The sequence below is a fragment of the Sabethes cyaneus genome, chromosome 3, assembly GCF_943734655.1.
Source record: "Sabethes cyaneus chromosome 3, idSabCyanKW18_F2, whole genome shotgun sequence".
NCBI lineage: Eukaryota > Metazoa > Arthropoda > Insecta > Diptera > Culicidae > Sabethes > Sabethes cyaneus.
In genome coordinates, this window is record NC_071355.1 from 218556278 (window position 1) to 218571570 (window position 15293).

Genomic DNA, 15293 nt, shown 5'->3' on the forward strand with positions numbered 1-15293 from the left:
GCTGGCTGCTGCGAAATTAGGTGTAACGAGCTAGTTTTTCTTCAGCCGGTTAGGCCTTACTTCTTCACCTCTCTGTACGGACGGACGGACGGACGGATTGGATTGGAATGGATTGGTTGGATTGGTGGCGAAACGGCGACGCGGCACGTAATCCCCATCGATCTGCGTTAGGCTCGCCCCGAAGATGGTCGCCTCGCCCGGCTTTTGACAAAGGCAGGAAATTTGGTTTGATTCGTTTCGAGTCGCCGGGGTTCATTGTTTTTTTCCTCTCCATCTCTGGTTTGGTTCGCTTTTTTTTCACTGTCGATAGGAAGCAGTTTTTACTGCGTAGAATTTTTTTTAGTCATTTTGAGGGTTACCCTCCACTCGTCGCGAAGAACGCTTTAAGGTTTCCCAGCCAGCGCTCGACCGAGCAGCGCTGCTGGCTGGTAGGTTTTTAATATTCGGGGGACACGGTAGATCGACGGCGGTGTACCAGTACCCACCACCACCTACCACCCCCCGAGTTTGTGAGGTGAATTTGTAAAAAAGCTTGCGGCTTGTTTCGGGTCTGATGATTTTTGCTTCGAATCCTCTTTTGATTTATACGCTATGTATAGAAAGATTATCCCGGTTAGGAAAAATAGTAGTTTCCATGTGACGTCCACTAAACGGTGTATGTTGGGTTCTATAGAACCCAACAACGTCCGCCAGTCCGACAGAAATGCAGAAGCTGCCCTCGGATGGAAAGCATGCAATTCTTGCCTATTCGCGACAGGAAATGCGCATGGGCAATACGAAGTGGTAGTTGCAAAGGTAGTGGTTTCGGAGGAACTCCGACAATGCTACGGAGGCACCCTGTGCTTGAGAGAAGGAAAACATGAATGAGCGGTTCTCACTCAATCGTTGTTTTTACCGACTGAGAGCGGGAGAGAACCTTGGCATGCTGAGATAATTGAGGATATACGCTTGTTAAAGCGAGCGGTAAACAGCGTTGCTATAAGTGCTTTCTTTCCCGTAAAAGTGAAGACCACTGAGGTTTAAAAATTTTACAAGATGATTCACAGTGTTAGATTACTATCACGAAAAGAAATGTAGAATTCTTTCCTTTTAAGTCCAAACTGGGAACAGACTTCGATGTGGCAACACTGGCGGCAAGGGTAACGAATCAATAATGGTAGCAGTAAGAGTCCCACTGCGAGAGATTATCTTTTATGTTCTCTCTTTTTTCTCAGTTTTGACCGATTTTCGTTCAGTACGCAAGGCTCGCATGTTTTGCATGGTCGTGAAGGATCAGTCAATGCTTGTTTACCGTGTGCTTCGGACGTGTCGAGTTGTCCGTGCGTGACGTTTTTATTCCGAATAGTGACTGTTTGGAGGGCTGTAGAAAGAGCTATAAGTGCATCCTAACGAGCATAATAATCTCTACTTTCGTCCAGCGAAAAACAAGAAAAAATTGTAATTATTTCTCGCCAAAAGCAACGGAAGTAAATTGACAGAGATTCAGCGAGGGCAGGCAATCATCAGAAACTGCCGAAGGGTGAAAACAGACCGGAGGGTACTGGTGTGTTTGGTGAAGGGGGAAAAATCAATCGCGCTGCTAGGAATGCGCTAATGTACACCGAAAAAGCGAAGAAATGCTCGATAGTGAAGACGCCAGCCAAGAGTGGGAATGCCCTGGGCTTGCGGCAGGTGATGTGCGAGTTCTGATGATTGGATGTTCATAATTATCGGCTTTAAGCAGGGAATTACGATCTCGAAAGCCAATTTTGGAAAGGAAACTGGAAGCAGGCAATCCTCTCGAGTGCTTGGAGTGCCTATTGCCCCTTCTTGTGCTTGCAGAGCTGTGTGTGAGTGCGGAAGTGATTTACAGTGCCGCATAGGATGACCGCAAGGATTAAAGATTGGGTTCTCGTGAACATTTAGCATGCCCAAGAACAGTTTCTGACTGGAGAGAATCATTGGTGAATACTTGTGGTGTGATTGCTGTGGTCATAGACGGAACGGAATACGTACGAGTACGGGAGCAGTGAGAGCCCCGAATCGAACCGGCTCACCAACAACGGATTATGAAATATTGAAATCCCAAATAAAACCTTCCTTCTCGGTAGGCCCACTGATTGTGGCTGCACATTTAAACGCAAATTTACGCCCGCAGCCCCGGTGGCCACGACCGTAATCGACTATTGAACCGTGTGCGCTGGGTTCTCGGACCCGAGTCGCATTCCGAGCGTATTACGTAATAAATTTTCGTATAAAGCACATAACAAGGATTAAATTGGATTTATTACCAGTGAATGAAAAAAAGATTTATGCATAAAATTGATTTTTTATGATTTTTGCCGCCTCGCTTTCCGATGCAGTTTCGTGATAAAACCCTATTGAGAGCTGCATGCCACGTGAAGAAGGTGAAAGCATCGATAATCGCTGAACGACATCGACAGTTTGCGGCATGTGGAATGCTACCGGCGACCCAGTATAAGCGGTAATGTGATAATCATAATTCAATTAGAATCAGTCGTGTGACAAGAGAAGAAGAAAAACCCTTACGAGATAGTGGTTTGGTGATCGGATCAATTTGGCAAGTGAAAGGATCCAAAAACAGCAGAAGAAAAGTAACTTGCTAAATGAGGTGGAAGAGCGAAAATCACTTTAGTGCTCATTAGAAGTGGGGAAGGTTCTAGTGTCCAACATAGTTCATCTCTGGCTTGTGCACCCAAACGAAGCAGTGAGTGAAAATCTTAGCCAACAAAGAAGAAAGATTTCGAACGATGTGCTATATAGTATAGTGTAGTAAAGCAAACCGAATCCCCAGGATTAAGTGCGATTAAGTGCGGTTTTGCGTCCTGCTTGGATCAGACTAGGAAAGCGACTATAAACCCTAAATAAACGGTTCTCTCATATGCGAGCTGCTTCTGGAAAGATACAATTGTTAAGCTTGCATGCTGTTGTGGTGAAATGAATTGAGCTAAAAATTGTGAAATCTTCCGATTGCATCATCATTGGGTTATAGTTGGCAATCATAGCATGAACGCAATAAAGAACGTTACTCCCAACGTTAACTGAAAAGTTTCAGTTCAGAACACTTCGAATGCGGATTATTTCGTGCGCGTAATACTTTTCCGAAACAGAGTCTTTCTCGGTCTCAACTAAGCACACTTGAGAGAAAAAACGAAATTAATAAAAGCCACCGGAGCTGTGCACAGAATTTTCTCCGAGGGGTGTAAATAACGATCTGAACGGAGAAGGTCGAACTCGCGTCCGTTAGGACCCCGCGCATCATATTGTCTTCAATCATCCTGCAGAGCGAAAAAAAAACCCCTATCATGGCAAATCCGTGCCGTCATAGCGAAGTCACTGCCAGCAGCAGCGAAGTGAAAGCACAAAATCGTCGTCCTAGGAAAGCCAGCAGCTCGACGTCGGCGTCCATTGTTTCGAGCAGCCGACTGGTGGTGGCATTAATTCTATTAACAGTATGCATTTCGCAAACCGAAGCCGAACGCAGCTGTCCGGCGGTTTGTCAGTGCAAGTGGAAAGGTGGCAAACAAGCGGTCGAATGTATCGACAAGCAGTTGATTATTATCCCGGAACACATCGATTACTCCACGCAAGTGTTGGACATGTCGGGCAACAACCTGCAGATTTTGCCCAAGGAAACATTTAGCCGTGCAAATCTGCTCAACTTGCAGAAGCTTTACCTACGCAACTGTCGCCTGGGGCAGATTGACGACGGTGCATTCGCCGGATTGACCAATCTCGTCGAATTAGATCTGTCTCTCAACCTGTTGACTGCCATCCCGTCTGCATCGTTTCTGTACATTGCCTCGTTGAGAGATCTCACCCTAGCTCGTAATCACATTCAGAAGATAGAATCTCATGCCTTCCGAAACGTATCCAGCCTCACCAAGTTGGACCTCTCGTACTGCGAAATTCAAAGCATCGCCCCGCAAGCATTCGAAGGTCTCAGCTCACTACATTCGTTGAAATTGAACGGCAATCAACTGTCGGAATTACGGCCTAAAACGATCGAAACTCTCAGCAAATTGCACGGGGTCGAGCTGCATGAAAACCCGTGGGTTTGCGACTGCAGGTTGCGAGCCACCAAGGTCTGGCTTACCGATAACAACATTCCCTATCCGATCGCACCCGTGTGCGCCGGAGGCCCGGAACGAATCATCGGGAAGACATTCGCCGAACTCCACGTGGACGACTTCGCGTGCAAACCGGAGATGTTACCGGTTCGACGGTACATTCAGGCCTTCACCGGAGAAAACGCCAGCATCGAGTGCAGAACCAGTGCCGTTCCATCCGCTATCGTAAACTGGTACTGGAATGGAAAGCTACTAGCCAATAACTCCCAGTTTAGTTCCTATCAGCGCGTATACGTATACGAACAGGGTAACTTTGAAAAGCGCAGCCGATTGGTGCTAACGAATGCCCAGGACTCGGACTCCAATGAGTTCTACTGTGTGGTGGAAAATAGGGCCGGAACGGCCGAAGCGAACTTCACCTTGCACGTCGTAATGCGGGACATCGGCTTCGCAATCGAGAACAAACAGATCATCGGCCTGAGTGCCGCACTAGTAATACTGATACTGTTCATACTGTTGATCATCCTGTTTTTGCTGGTCCGGTTGCGTCGGATACCGATGACGGAGACAAAGACACCCGGCCAGGTCGAGGTTATCACCTCCGTAAGTCCCTCTAGTAATGTAAATGGAAAGGTGAGCACACCAATTAATGATGTCCATTCTCCAGATCGAAAAAACTCCGGCGATCTAAAGAGCGCCAATCCGGTGCAGAAGCCGCCCCGGTTAACCGATTTGCCCTACTCGACGTCCCACTATGACGCTGGCGGCAGTTTGATCGCGTCCGGCAACTGTTTCGTGTCCCCCACGCACTCGTCATCGGGAAACAATCCAGATCTGATCAACGACACGAAACGACTCGGCAGCATTAACGATCTGGCCGGTGGCGGTGGTGGTGGTATAGGTGGTGGCGGCGTTGGTTGCGGACCAGGTATGATGGAGAATAACCCAGGTGTTACCTTATCCGCTAATGTTGCCAATGCATTGAATACGCTCTCGCTGATGGATCCCATCGAACGGCCGGGAAGCGGTGAATACAGTCGAGCGGGCTGTGATTCACTGTATCCTTCTGGTCTGTGGGAAACACACAGCTCCAATCTTACATCGGCACTAGAGCAAACGACCGATATGCTTCTGACGCGGACTCCGACCGCTACGATCGCCAGTGGAGGCTACACCACGTACTCCGACAAGATCCCGATCATCGGAGCAAACAACAACATGATGAATCTAGACGATGAAGCGTCCTCCGTAGACTATCATAGTCGGACATTTCCGCGGACACACTTTGGCGGCAGCGGAACGCTAACTGCAGCGGGCTGCGGTGGTGGTAACGGAAGCAGCAGTGGTTCCAGTGTGGTAGGCGCCGTCGGTGGAACAATTCCCGCTGCGGGCGCCGGTGGCCCAAGTGGCTATCCCTCCGATTATGGGCTGCCCATTGTGCCCGGGGCGGAACAGCTGCACAATAAGCTCAGCAGTATACAGCCGGCACACCATGGCAGCACCGGAAGCATGCCAATGAACGCTAAGACCCTGCGGGTGTGGCAGAAAGGTGGCGTACCAGTGCTGCCTCCAGTGACGGCCTTGAAACGTGCATTATCCAACAGCCGAAACTCCCCGGACGAGGGTTACCAGGAAGGATGCGGTACTGATGTGTAGTCAATTTTTTAAAGTTTCTGTTTGTAAGTGTGTAGTTCTATTTGAAAAAAGTTCGAATGCAAGCGGACGCAAGTGAGATAGAGAGCGAGGAGAGTTTGTCTTTGTTTTGTATACATTTATAAGAGTTGTTTGAACGCATTTCGTTTCCTGGTTAGTACGGAAAGTTTTCTCTAAAGTTTTCCTTATCGGGGGATTGTCGACTGAAAATAAAAACTACACAAGTAAATGAAAAAGGAGAAGATCGTTGCCGATGAAGTTACTGCACTGTGTTCTGTCGGCTGTAAGTCGACGAACGAATGAGAGGGTACGAGAGAAAAAAATACCGAGAAAGTAATCCTTTTTGAAATGAAAAAGACTTGACAGTTAATTTATAAAAAAATGCTAACATAGGTGTACAGAATTTAAAACAAGAAAAACTAGTACATAAACATAGCGATGAAATTAATTATATATATACATTCAAAAACGAAAAAAGTATATAAATGGTTACAAGGAAAAAGTTGAAAAAGGAAGCAAAAAAAACTAGGCTAGTTTTATATACGAACCATGTAAAAAGTTAATTTAATTACAGCATAAATCGGATTAAATAAAAAACCAAAGACTTTTGAATTGTGAAGAAAAATTTTCTTCGAGCGCTAAACACAACACTGTGAGAAGGTAACAAAAAATTTCGAATAAGCACAAGACACACACACGTGTACATGTATTGACGAAAATTCTGTGGAAACAAAAAAAAAACATGCCAGTAAAGAAAAAAAGTCGAGAGAAAATAAACCCACACACACAGAAGACAACACACCTTAGTGAAACGATCTTTTAGGATGAAAGAGAAATAAAAAAATGAATTAAATGAAATCGAAAATCTCTTTTCTTCGTCCTCCTTATTGAAATCATCATTCCGATTTGGCCGAAGAAGACACCGGCGTTGGATGGAGGCAAAGCGGGAAACGCCGAATGAAAATACGTCCGATAAGTCAGCCAGGAAAATTCGCATGAATGGTTTATATTGAAAATTGAGCAGTTGAAGATGATTTTCGTCGAAGCTAGGTAGTACGCTTGGTTTTTCATTTTTTCCAGTACACATCAAAAGGTATTTTTCGATGAATGGCTTATTATGGATCTTCACTGCGCTCGCTGAAAGGAATTTGTGGAAAAGCCACTTCCGATGGATGGCTGGCTGGCTGGCTGGATGGATGGTAAGTTAATGACTTTTGGTCTGAAGTTTGGCTTGCAAAGGCAATTTCTGAGAACGGACGAACCGAGCAGAACAGAAGTGTGCGGTTGGGCACAGAGTAAACAATGTCGTAAACTTCCGTTCCTACGATGTCGGTCGGTCGGTCGGTGCGCTGACAGTAGTCATCGAAATTCCGCGAAACCCACCACGGGTTGTATGCGTTGCAATAAAAGGAAAAGTTATGCCGATTATTCATACTAATCGCGTTAGCTAAATCATAATCAGCAGCATCTGGAACATTTGTTTTGCTTGGTGGTGGCTTTGAGTAGTATTTCGAAATGTTTTTGCTCGGTAATGGAAAAAGTTGAATAGTTTGAATAACTTAATTAGAATGCTGCTCGAAGGCTTTTCGAATGAAACGTTAAATATGAATTTGAGTTTAGGATAGATTGCTCATCAATATGAGAAGGGCAAGCGAAGTATAAAGTTCGTGGGAATTTTATGTCTCATCCATCGAAAAGCACTGAACCGTTAACTGCTATTTTGTGCTATCAGATGTTTGCCTTTTATTGGTCAATTACGCGTGAATAGGATTATTTAGATCCAATAAAAATTAGACACCAGAATGGGCCGATAATTTCCCACATTAGAGCTGGAATAATACAATGCTACATGTAATTGAAATTGCCTAAAATTAAAAAAGAAGAAAACTTATCCAATTTAATTCTACTATGTATATTTTATTCACGACAAATACGTATTTCGCCTACGACTTGCAGGCTTCGTCAGTGTCTGTTTTCGAACTTCGAAATTCGTCTTGGCCTTAACTAATTGATAAAAAAAACCTTATCATGAAATTTTCGCCATTTTTTTCTGTATGGACACTATCACTGCGATTAGGGGGGCTCCGTAGCCGCAAGGTTATCGAGTCTGCTTTGACAAGCGAGTGGTCGTGGGTTCGAATCTTAGTAGAATCAAGCCATTCGATGTCGTGACTTTAGCATGGGTTTATTCTCAGGCCCCTCCATTTACCCTTCCTTCATGCTGAATTCTATATTTACCCTCTGACGGCTCTTGACAGTGCAAATGTCCCTCCTATAGTTAAGTGTACTAGTTAAGAGATACGAATGAGTCCTCGCCAGAGACGGCTATAATATGGGATAGTACTGGCAGCGAGGAATATGCGGGTAAAGTAGATCAAGCTTTGAAGGAAGGATAAACCTCAATACACACAAGCACGCATAAAACTTAATAAGCATATCGCTCATTCAATAGCGATTATAGCTAAAAGAAATGCAGTGCAGGTTATACAGCAAACACCCGGGCGATATTACAATAGATCAATTATACTGGTCGCAGTAATGAGTCCACACATGGAATAAAATCACTGCGATTATAATTTTGATCTATTGTGATATCGTCGAAGTATTTTTATATTCTGTATTCCGCACTTCGTTCTTTTTACAGTATCGCTGTAGATGAAGTGGACTGTTCTTATTGTCCGTGCCAGTAAGTGCCGGTATTTTCACCCCTTTTCCGTTTTTTGTGCTTTTTACTACTTTTTCATTTTTATCGTCTAGAGCTAAGAAATGCACTAGTATAATTTTCCTTTGGACACGAGTTTTTAATCGTAGCTCGAGGTAGTTACGCTGTAGTAATTGAGATTGGACCATATGCATAGAATGCATGATTTTTTTCGTCAAATGTGTTCCTCTACCACCCTGAAATATTTGCACTGAGTTACGTAACACTCTGTATAGCAGAAACTCTTCATAGGGTCAAGCGTACACTGTGACTGTTTTCTTTAATCGCACGTATCTTACAGTCGTTGCTCGTGAACCAGGTAGTTGTAAGATTGTAGAAACTGTTGTGACGCAATTTATTTCAGAAGTATTTTCAAATAGAAATCATAAAATAACCCAGTAAACAATTTGGTTTGTATATTTCGGTTGCAACTGAGAGATACGAAATCATATCCGCACGAAAAAGTTATATTTCATACCACATAAGAACATATAAGTACCAAAGTGGAGGCAATATACGTACAAAAATTTTGATAATTCTATCTTGCATTCTATACAACAATTTTTGGAACACGCAACTTAATAATCCTCAATATACGATTAAGATATAACTAAATGTTACAGTCATACGATACTGCTTTACAATTTACAGCAATTATGACGATACGCACGACCGCAAAACAACTTATTGTACACTCCGCCTTGACATACTCTAATCATTATGAAATTCCAATGTAATTATGTAATTATCCAATATAATGTATTCTATTACGATCTTGTGTTATCTGGGAATTCACAATAAGAGGGAATAAGACTAAAGTTACTATTTGGACAAATTTCAAAATTACAAAATGGACCGAACGGTTTCAGAATGCCATGAAATTATGGGCACAGTTTACGTACTTTTTAATAAAAAATATATTTGGGAAATTTAAAGTTTTCTATTTTTGCAGAATACTTTATTGGAAATTTTTCATCTTTCTTTTAAAAGTTTAGAATTAGAAAAACCTATGTTAATGTTAATGTTAATGTTCTAGTTCATGGAAATTTTTTAAAATGTGTTTTTCCTGTTTGTTAATTCAAAAAAATTGCATAGAATTTTTCAACTTATTCTTATAGATTTTTGTCCACTGAATACAGAAAAATAATAAAAATTTTCTATCACGTCCACTTTTCTTGTAAAACCTGTTGAACAACCTTTAAATTTGATTTTTTTTCTTCGAAATATTTTTTTACGTTCTTTGGTAAAAAAACTCGACATTTATTTTTTTAGCTTAATGTTACTGTTGGAAAACGCAGGATATAATTTTTTTAGAGCATTGCAAACCGAAAAAATCACCATTTTTAAATATCAAAACATAATTTTCTATGGGATATGTTCACTATTCCACAAGCTTTGAAAATTGATATACCATACCTCCTATATGCCTGATAAAACTCTTTTCCGTTAACACAAATTTCGTTGTTGTAGGAAGTTTGACTCACACTTAAAAATAAGCACCGAGTTCGTAAAAATTTCGCCAAAATTTCAACAGCCGAATGTCCGGTAAAAATGTCAATGGTGTATATCGACGTTTACGGATCTTTAGTAACGTTTGGCAACATAAAAAAAAATTTACCGAGCGATCGGCTGTTGAGATTTCGGCAAAATTTTGCCGAACTCGGTGCTCTTTTAAGTGTGAGATCTAATTCGGTTCTCTAATTATCTGGCTGTGCTTTAATAGTTTTAATGAAAAAAATCATGCGACAGAGCTTTTTTAATTGAACCTTAAAAAAAAATAAAACGATTGATAACATCATGTACTGAGACAACATTGATTTCTAAACCGCTGTGTATATGCGAAACGGTGCTGCCACCTGCGAAAGTTTATCCTGTTGAGCAGAATAAAGATTTGTTAAAGAGTGCAAAATACAGATAATAAAGCAAAGCCTTCAACGTCTTTCTAAGACTTGACCCTTCTTTATCGACAGACTTCGTAGCCGAATGTTAGAGTACAGGACAATTACGAGGCTAGTGCAACAATCCTACTGACTCTCCCTAGCAACACCGTCTAGCGGAGAATCGAACATTCGACGATAATACTTTGCACAAATTTCCCCAATCTTTCCATATGACAGTTCTATGAGAGTGCAAAAGATCGGTTGGTGCTTACATAGTGAAATGCAACCACACATTTAAAGAAGCAGTCCTGCTCCTGTAAATGGGGATAATTACATTATCAGTTTTACTAAAAGGGCGAAGATTGTATACGTAAATCGTCCATGGGAACATTCATACAGCAATGTGTTTTCAAAGAAAACACAGTTACGTTGATAAAATTTAACTAAAGTTTTTTGATTGAAAACCTACACTGATGAAGCCTGCAAGTTGTAGTCGAAATACGTGTCTGTCGCGAATTGATATAAATAGTAGTATTTAAATTGGATTTTTTAATTTTTTTAAGTTTCAGATTAAATTTGCTTAATATTCTTTTTATCATTCATATTTATCCAGCAGACGCATCAATCATGCTAATTTAAAGCCGACTGCCTCATTTGTCTACTAGTTGCCTTTACGAGACATAATTGCCTATATGCAGGATAAATCTTGACTACACCTGCACGTTTTCAACGTGTGTGGACTCATTACTGCGACCAGTATAGTTGATCTATTGTAATATCGCCCGGGTGTTTGCTGTATGACCTGCACTGCATTTTTTTGCTATAATCGCTATTGAGTGAGCGATATGCTTATTAAATTTATGCGTGTTTATGTGTAGGGGAAGGGCGGTAAAGACGGACACCTTAAGGTCAAGAGTCAATATCTACTCAAATATAACTGTATTGATTGCAATTTTCATACAAACTGAAACTTTAAGTCTCTGTCTAATAAAGTTACAGCGTGTTCTAGAAAATTTCTTCCAAAATTTATAGTTTTTTTAATATTATAAACATTATGTATAAATCAGAGTTTCTGCGCATGGGCGGGAAAGACGGACACTTGATATGGGAAAGACGGACACTCGCGAAAAGGTGTCGCGCGCCGACGAATTATCAGTATTAAGAAAGATTAACATATTTCATCATGTATTTAGGAAAGAATTGGCTTGGGAAAACCCCCTACCCCTTTGAGCGAGGAAATAAAATGGTTCCCTTTTATAATCTTCAATATTTTAATTGGTGATGAATTAATTGTTTATAAAAGTTGGCCTATTCCAACTGTTAAATGACTTCTGGATACTTTTACATGTATAATATGCAAGTATTTGCAATTTAAATCGTTGTTAGGCAAAATGAATACGGAATCTTTGTGTCCGTCTTTCCCTACCTTCGGGTGTCCGTCTTTCCCGACTTGGATACCATTTTTTCAAACTTTAATAACTTTTTACTGAATATTCAAAAATTCACTAGATTTCCAATGGACATTCAGTGAAGGGTCAAACTAACGTAATGTCGTCGATATAGCACGAAAGTATTGCTTTTTAACGATTTACCAGCTATTTCCTTCACACACAAAATTACACCGGTTAGCGTATTTAGGCATTTTTTCTTTGTTTTGCTTATAAATTTGACAGCTGCGCTGCTAGAAATCGGCAGTTTAATTCAAAAGTGTTTATTCAGTCTATAGAAACATTTTCCATCATTGGTTTGCTTCAAAAAATTATTGTTTATGAAATATGATAAGTGTCCGTCTTTCCTGCAGTGTCCGTCTTTACTGCCCTTCCCCTATTGGGGTTTAACCCTTTCTTCAAAGCTTGATCTACTTTACCCACTTATTCCTCACTGCCAGTACTATCCCATATTATAGCCGTCCCAGGCGAGGACTCATTTGTACCTCTGACCAGTACACTTAGCTATAGGCGGGACATTTGCACTGTCAGGAGGCTTCAGTGGGTAAATATATAGAATTCAGCATGAATGAAGGGTAAATGAGGGGCCTGAGAATAAACCCATGCTGAAGTTACTTGACATCAAATGGTTTGATTATGCTAAGATTCGAACCCACGACCACTCGCTTGTCAAAGCAGACTCGATAACCTTGCAGCTACAGAGCTCCCCACCTGGTTTTCTAAATGATAATTTGACCCGAAAATGTAAATATTCATTTTGGCAATACCATATTTAGTTATGTCTAAAATAAAACAATTTATATGAGATGTACATTAAACTGTCGTGTACCCAGCACTATAGTACTTATTTTAAAAATGAATCATCTTCCAAAATAAGTTTCTATTTAAAGATATTTAAAAAATGCTCGAAAACGTGATCAATTTCATCTGAATTTACGGTACGCAATTCAGGAAGATTGTAGAGCTCTACAAATGTTTCGTGCATAACATACATAATCCAAAACCAGACAACACTGGAGGAAAAAGAATTTAGACAAAGACAATTAACACTTTTTATTTTCCGCGTTCAAAAAAATAAAAAGTGTTGATTGTCTTTGTCTAAATTCTAGAGACAGTCACTACTGTGTAAGTATCGTCGTGCCGTGCTTTTTGGACAGTTTCACGCTAGAATCAAGCAATCATTGAGTTACAACTAAGGATAATAATTACTGCAGTAGCATATTTGTTGAAAAAAATAACCCAATAAGGTCGAACATACGTTCATTTTGTTATTAGGCGGGTTACTTTGGACAAGTATAAAAAATCAGTTTTTATCAAGAAACTACGATGTTAAAAATGATTACTTTATATACAGGGTGTTAGGTAGCTTAATGCAGATATTTCAGGGGTGATAGAGAACCACATTTGCGGAAAAATACTTCTACGTGTATGGTTAAACCTTAAACGTTACCGAGTCGTTGACCATTTCTAGTTTTCGGTTCTGTTTGCCTTAAATTAGCTTTGGTACAAAAACTATACTAGCTAGCTCAATTCTGCTACTTTCATTGAAAAGCTGAGAAAAATTTTATACTGAAAAATAGGTTTAAACCTCATACCTCATACTAGATTTTAATATAACAACCATGCCAGAACTTTAATTTAAAATCTATATTTCTGTGCAAAAACTGTATTTCTGCTGAAAATATGTGGAATTTTACGCAAGCTGTGGATGCTTGGGTAAATCAAGCTTATAGCCTTTAAATCTATCGGGACCATCCAAATTGAATTGCTTTCCTTCAAGAAAGAAATTATACAGTAACTAATGGAGAAGTTGAGTTCGAATCCGGGTATGATTGGCTCTCATTATAGTTTGGCTCGATCAGCGGATTCCTCAGTTTGGAAAAAGAGGTGCGATACACGTACTTTAACAAGTGTTGCTTCAATTACCCTTCCTTATCTGATTTTCCGTTTTTCCCCTTCACGTCTTGTCCTACTCTGTTTGGGTAATTTGTTTATTTGTTTATTTGTTTATTTGTTATAAAATACATCATCTGACAATAGTAGTCTTAATGATTAATAAGCAGCACAAACAAGCAGTATAGATATACACAAAAAAAAACATATTCATCTTCGAAGCCGTTGTTTAAAATAATATAAACACCTACAGCTATTTATTATTTTCTTCTAGTCCCCTTCCCCTCCGTCGATTGTAGAAACTTTCACTATAAAAAGTTTAAAGAATTGATTGAATTGGAAGTTACCTGGAACCCAAATTTTACCCTCTGGGTATTTTTCCATATTATCCTACAACATCGAAGGGTTTCAGAATTTAATTAAATTTTGCATACGGTTATACTTAATAAATTTTTGGTAAGTGACGTCTGATGCGAAGAATGATTAATTGGATGAACTTAAAAGTTTCGATATAGACCAAAAACATATCGAGGTGATGGCAGGTGGGGTTCGCACCCACGATCTTTCGACTGGTATCCGACTGTTTTATTAACTAAACTACCGCCAGCCGCTATAGAAGCTAGTCTAGTATCTAATATTGTTTTATTCTCCCAACTCTATCACTTCCCGTATACGCATCAAACACTTCCCCATGCGACGATATTATTTATATCCGGAGTGATTTGCGATTAGGGCTCAACTAGCAAAATGTATACAATGAGGAATATCATTGTGATATTTTGCGAGTACATTTTCAAGTCGTAATTCAAATAAAAGTGAGAAAAATCGAGTCTTAAGACATAAATTGGTGTAAAATAAAGCAATCACATAGTTTCCCAACTATACCGCGTTAAATATGTGCATTCATGCTCAAAATCTAAATTTTATAGTTGAACCCCTTGAAATGAGTCTCAAAGCATTTTGACAATGAGATTCGCCCGGTTTGACCCCCCGGGCTGCTTCGCCTTGTTTTGATTTATTATATAGCTTCGCCTGTTTACATGCGCCTGTTTTTTTTTAAAACAACGAAGTTTCGCTCTTTACTATCGCCTGTTTACAAAACAATTTGCAAATGAGCCTGTTACTTCACAACAAAGCAAAGGGCTAAACTACAGATTGTCTTTTGTTTTGGTTAAGTACTTCTATCGTCCATCACTAAAAACTTGTTTTAAATAATTCTATCGATTACTACAGAAGAAAGGAATCTTGACATGGATATTAACAATCTTTTTAAGGCTGATGGAGTAATGAAATGATTTGTTTATATTTTGCTAGTTGCGCCCTAATCGCGAATCATTCTGGATATGACAGCTCTTTTTGTTTCTACCACCGAGCTGATAGACTGGTATCTACTCGGTCAGTGTGATAGAAGCAAAGCAATACGTTGCCGACTTTCGCACGGCAAGTCTCGGATGAAATCCACCACCGGGAGTGTTTTTTCTTTCTTATTTGTTTATGAGTTTATATTATACGCGGCCATGACGTAAACTATTTATGGATTAGAAAATGAGGAAGTGTCTGTTGCAAAGAAAAATTAATTGGATGAACTGGAAAATTTCGATGTAGACCAAAACAATACATTGCCATTAGCAAAGCAGTCGGGTACGAA

The 15293-nt window shown here is 40.3% G+C and overlaps 1 protein-coding gene across 1 annotated transcript; it reads left to right on the forward strand.

Annotated features, from left to right (window-relative positions):
* Positions 1-3305: 3305 nt before the first annotated feature.
* Positions 3306-5726, forward strand: LOC128740732 (amphoterin-induced protein 2-like). The gene has a single exon (XM_053836297.1). It carries the CDS (start codon positions 3306-3308, stop codon positions 5724-5726), a length of 2421 nt encoding a protein of 806 aa, XP_053692272.1.
* The last annotated feature ends 9567 nt before the right edge of the window (positions 5727-15293 follow it).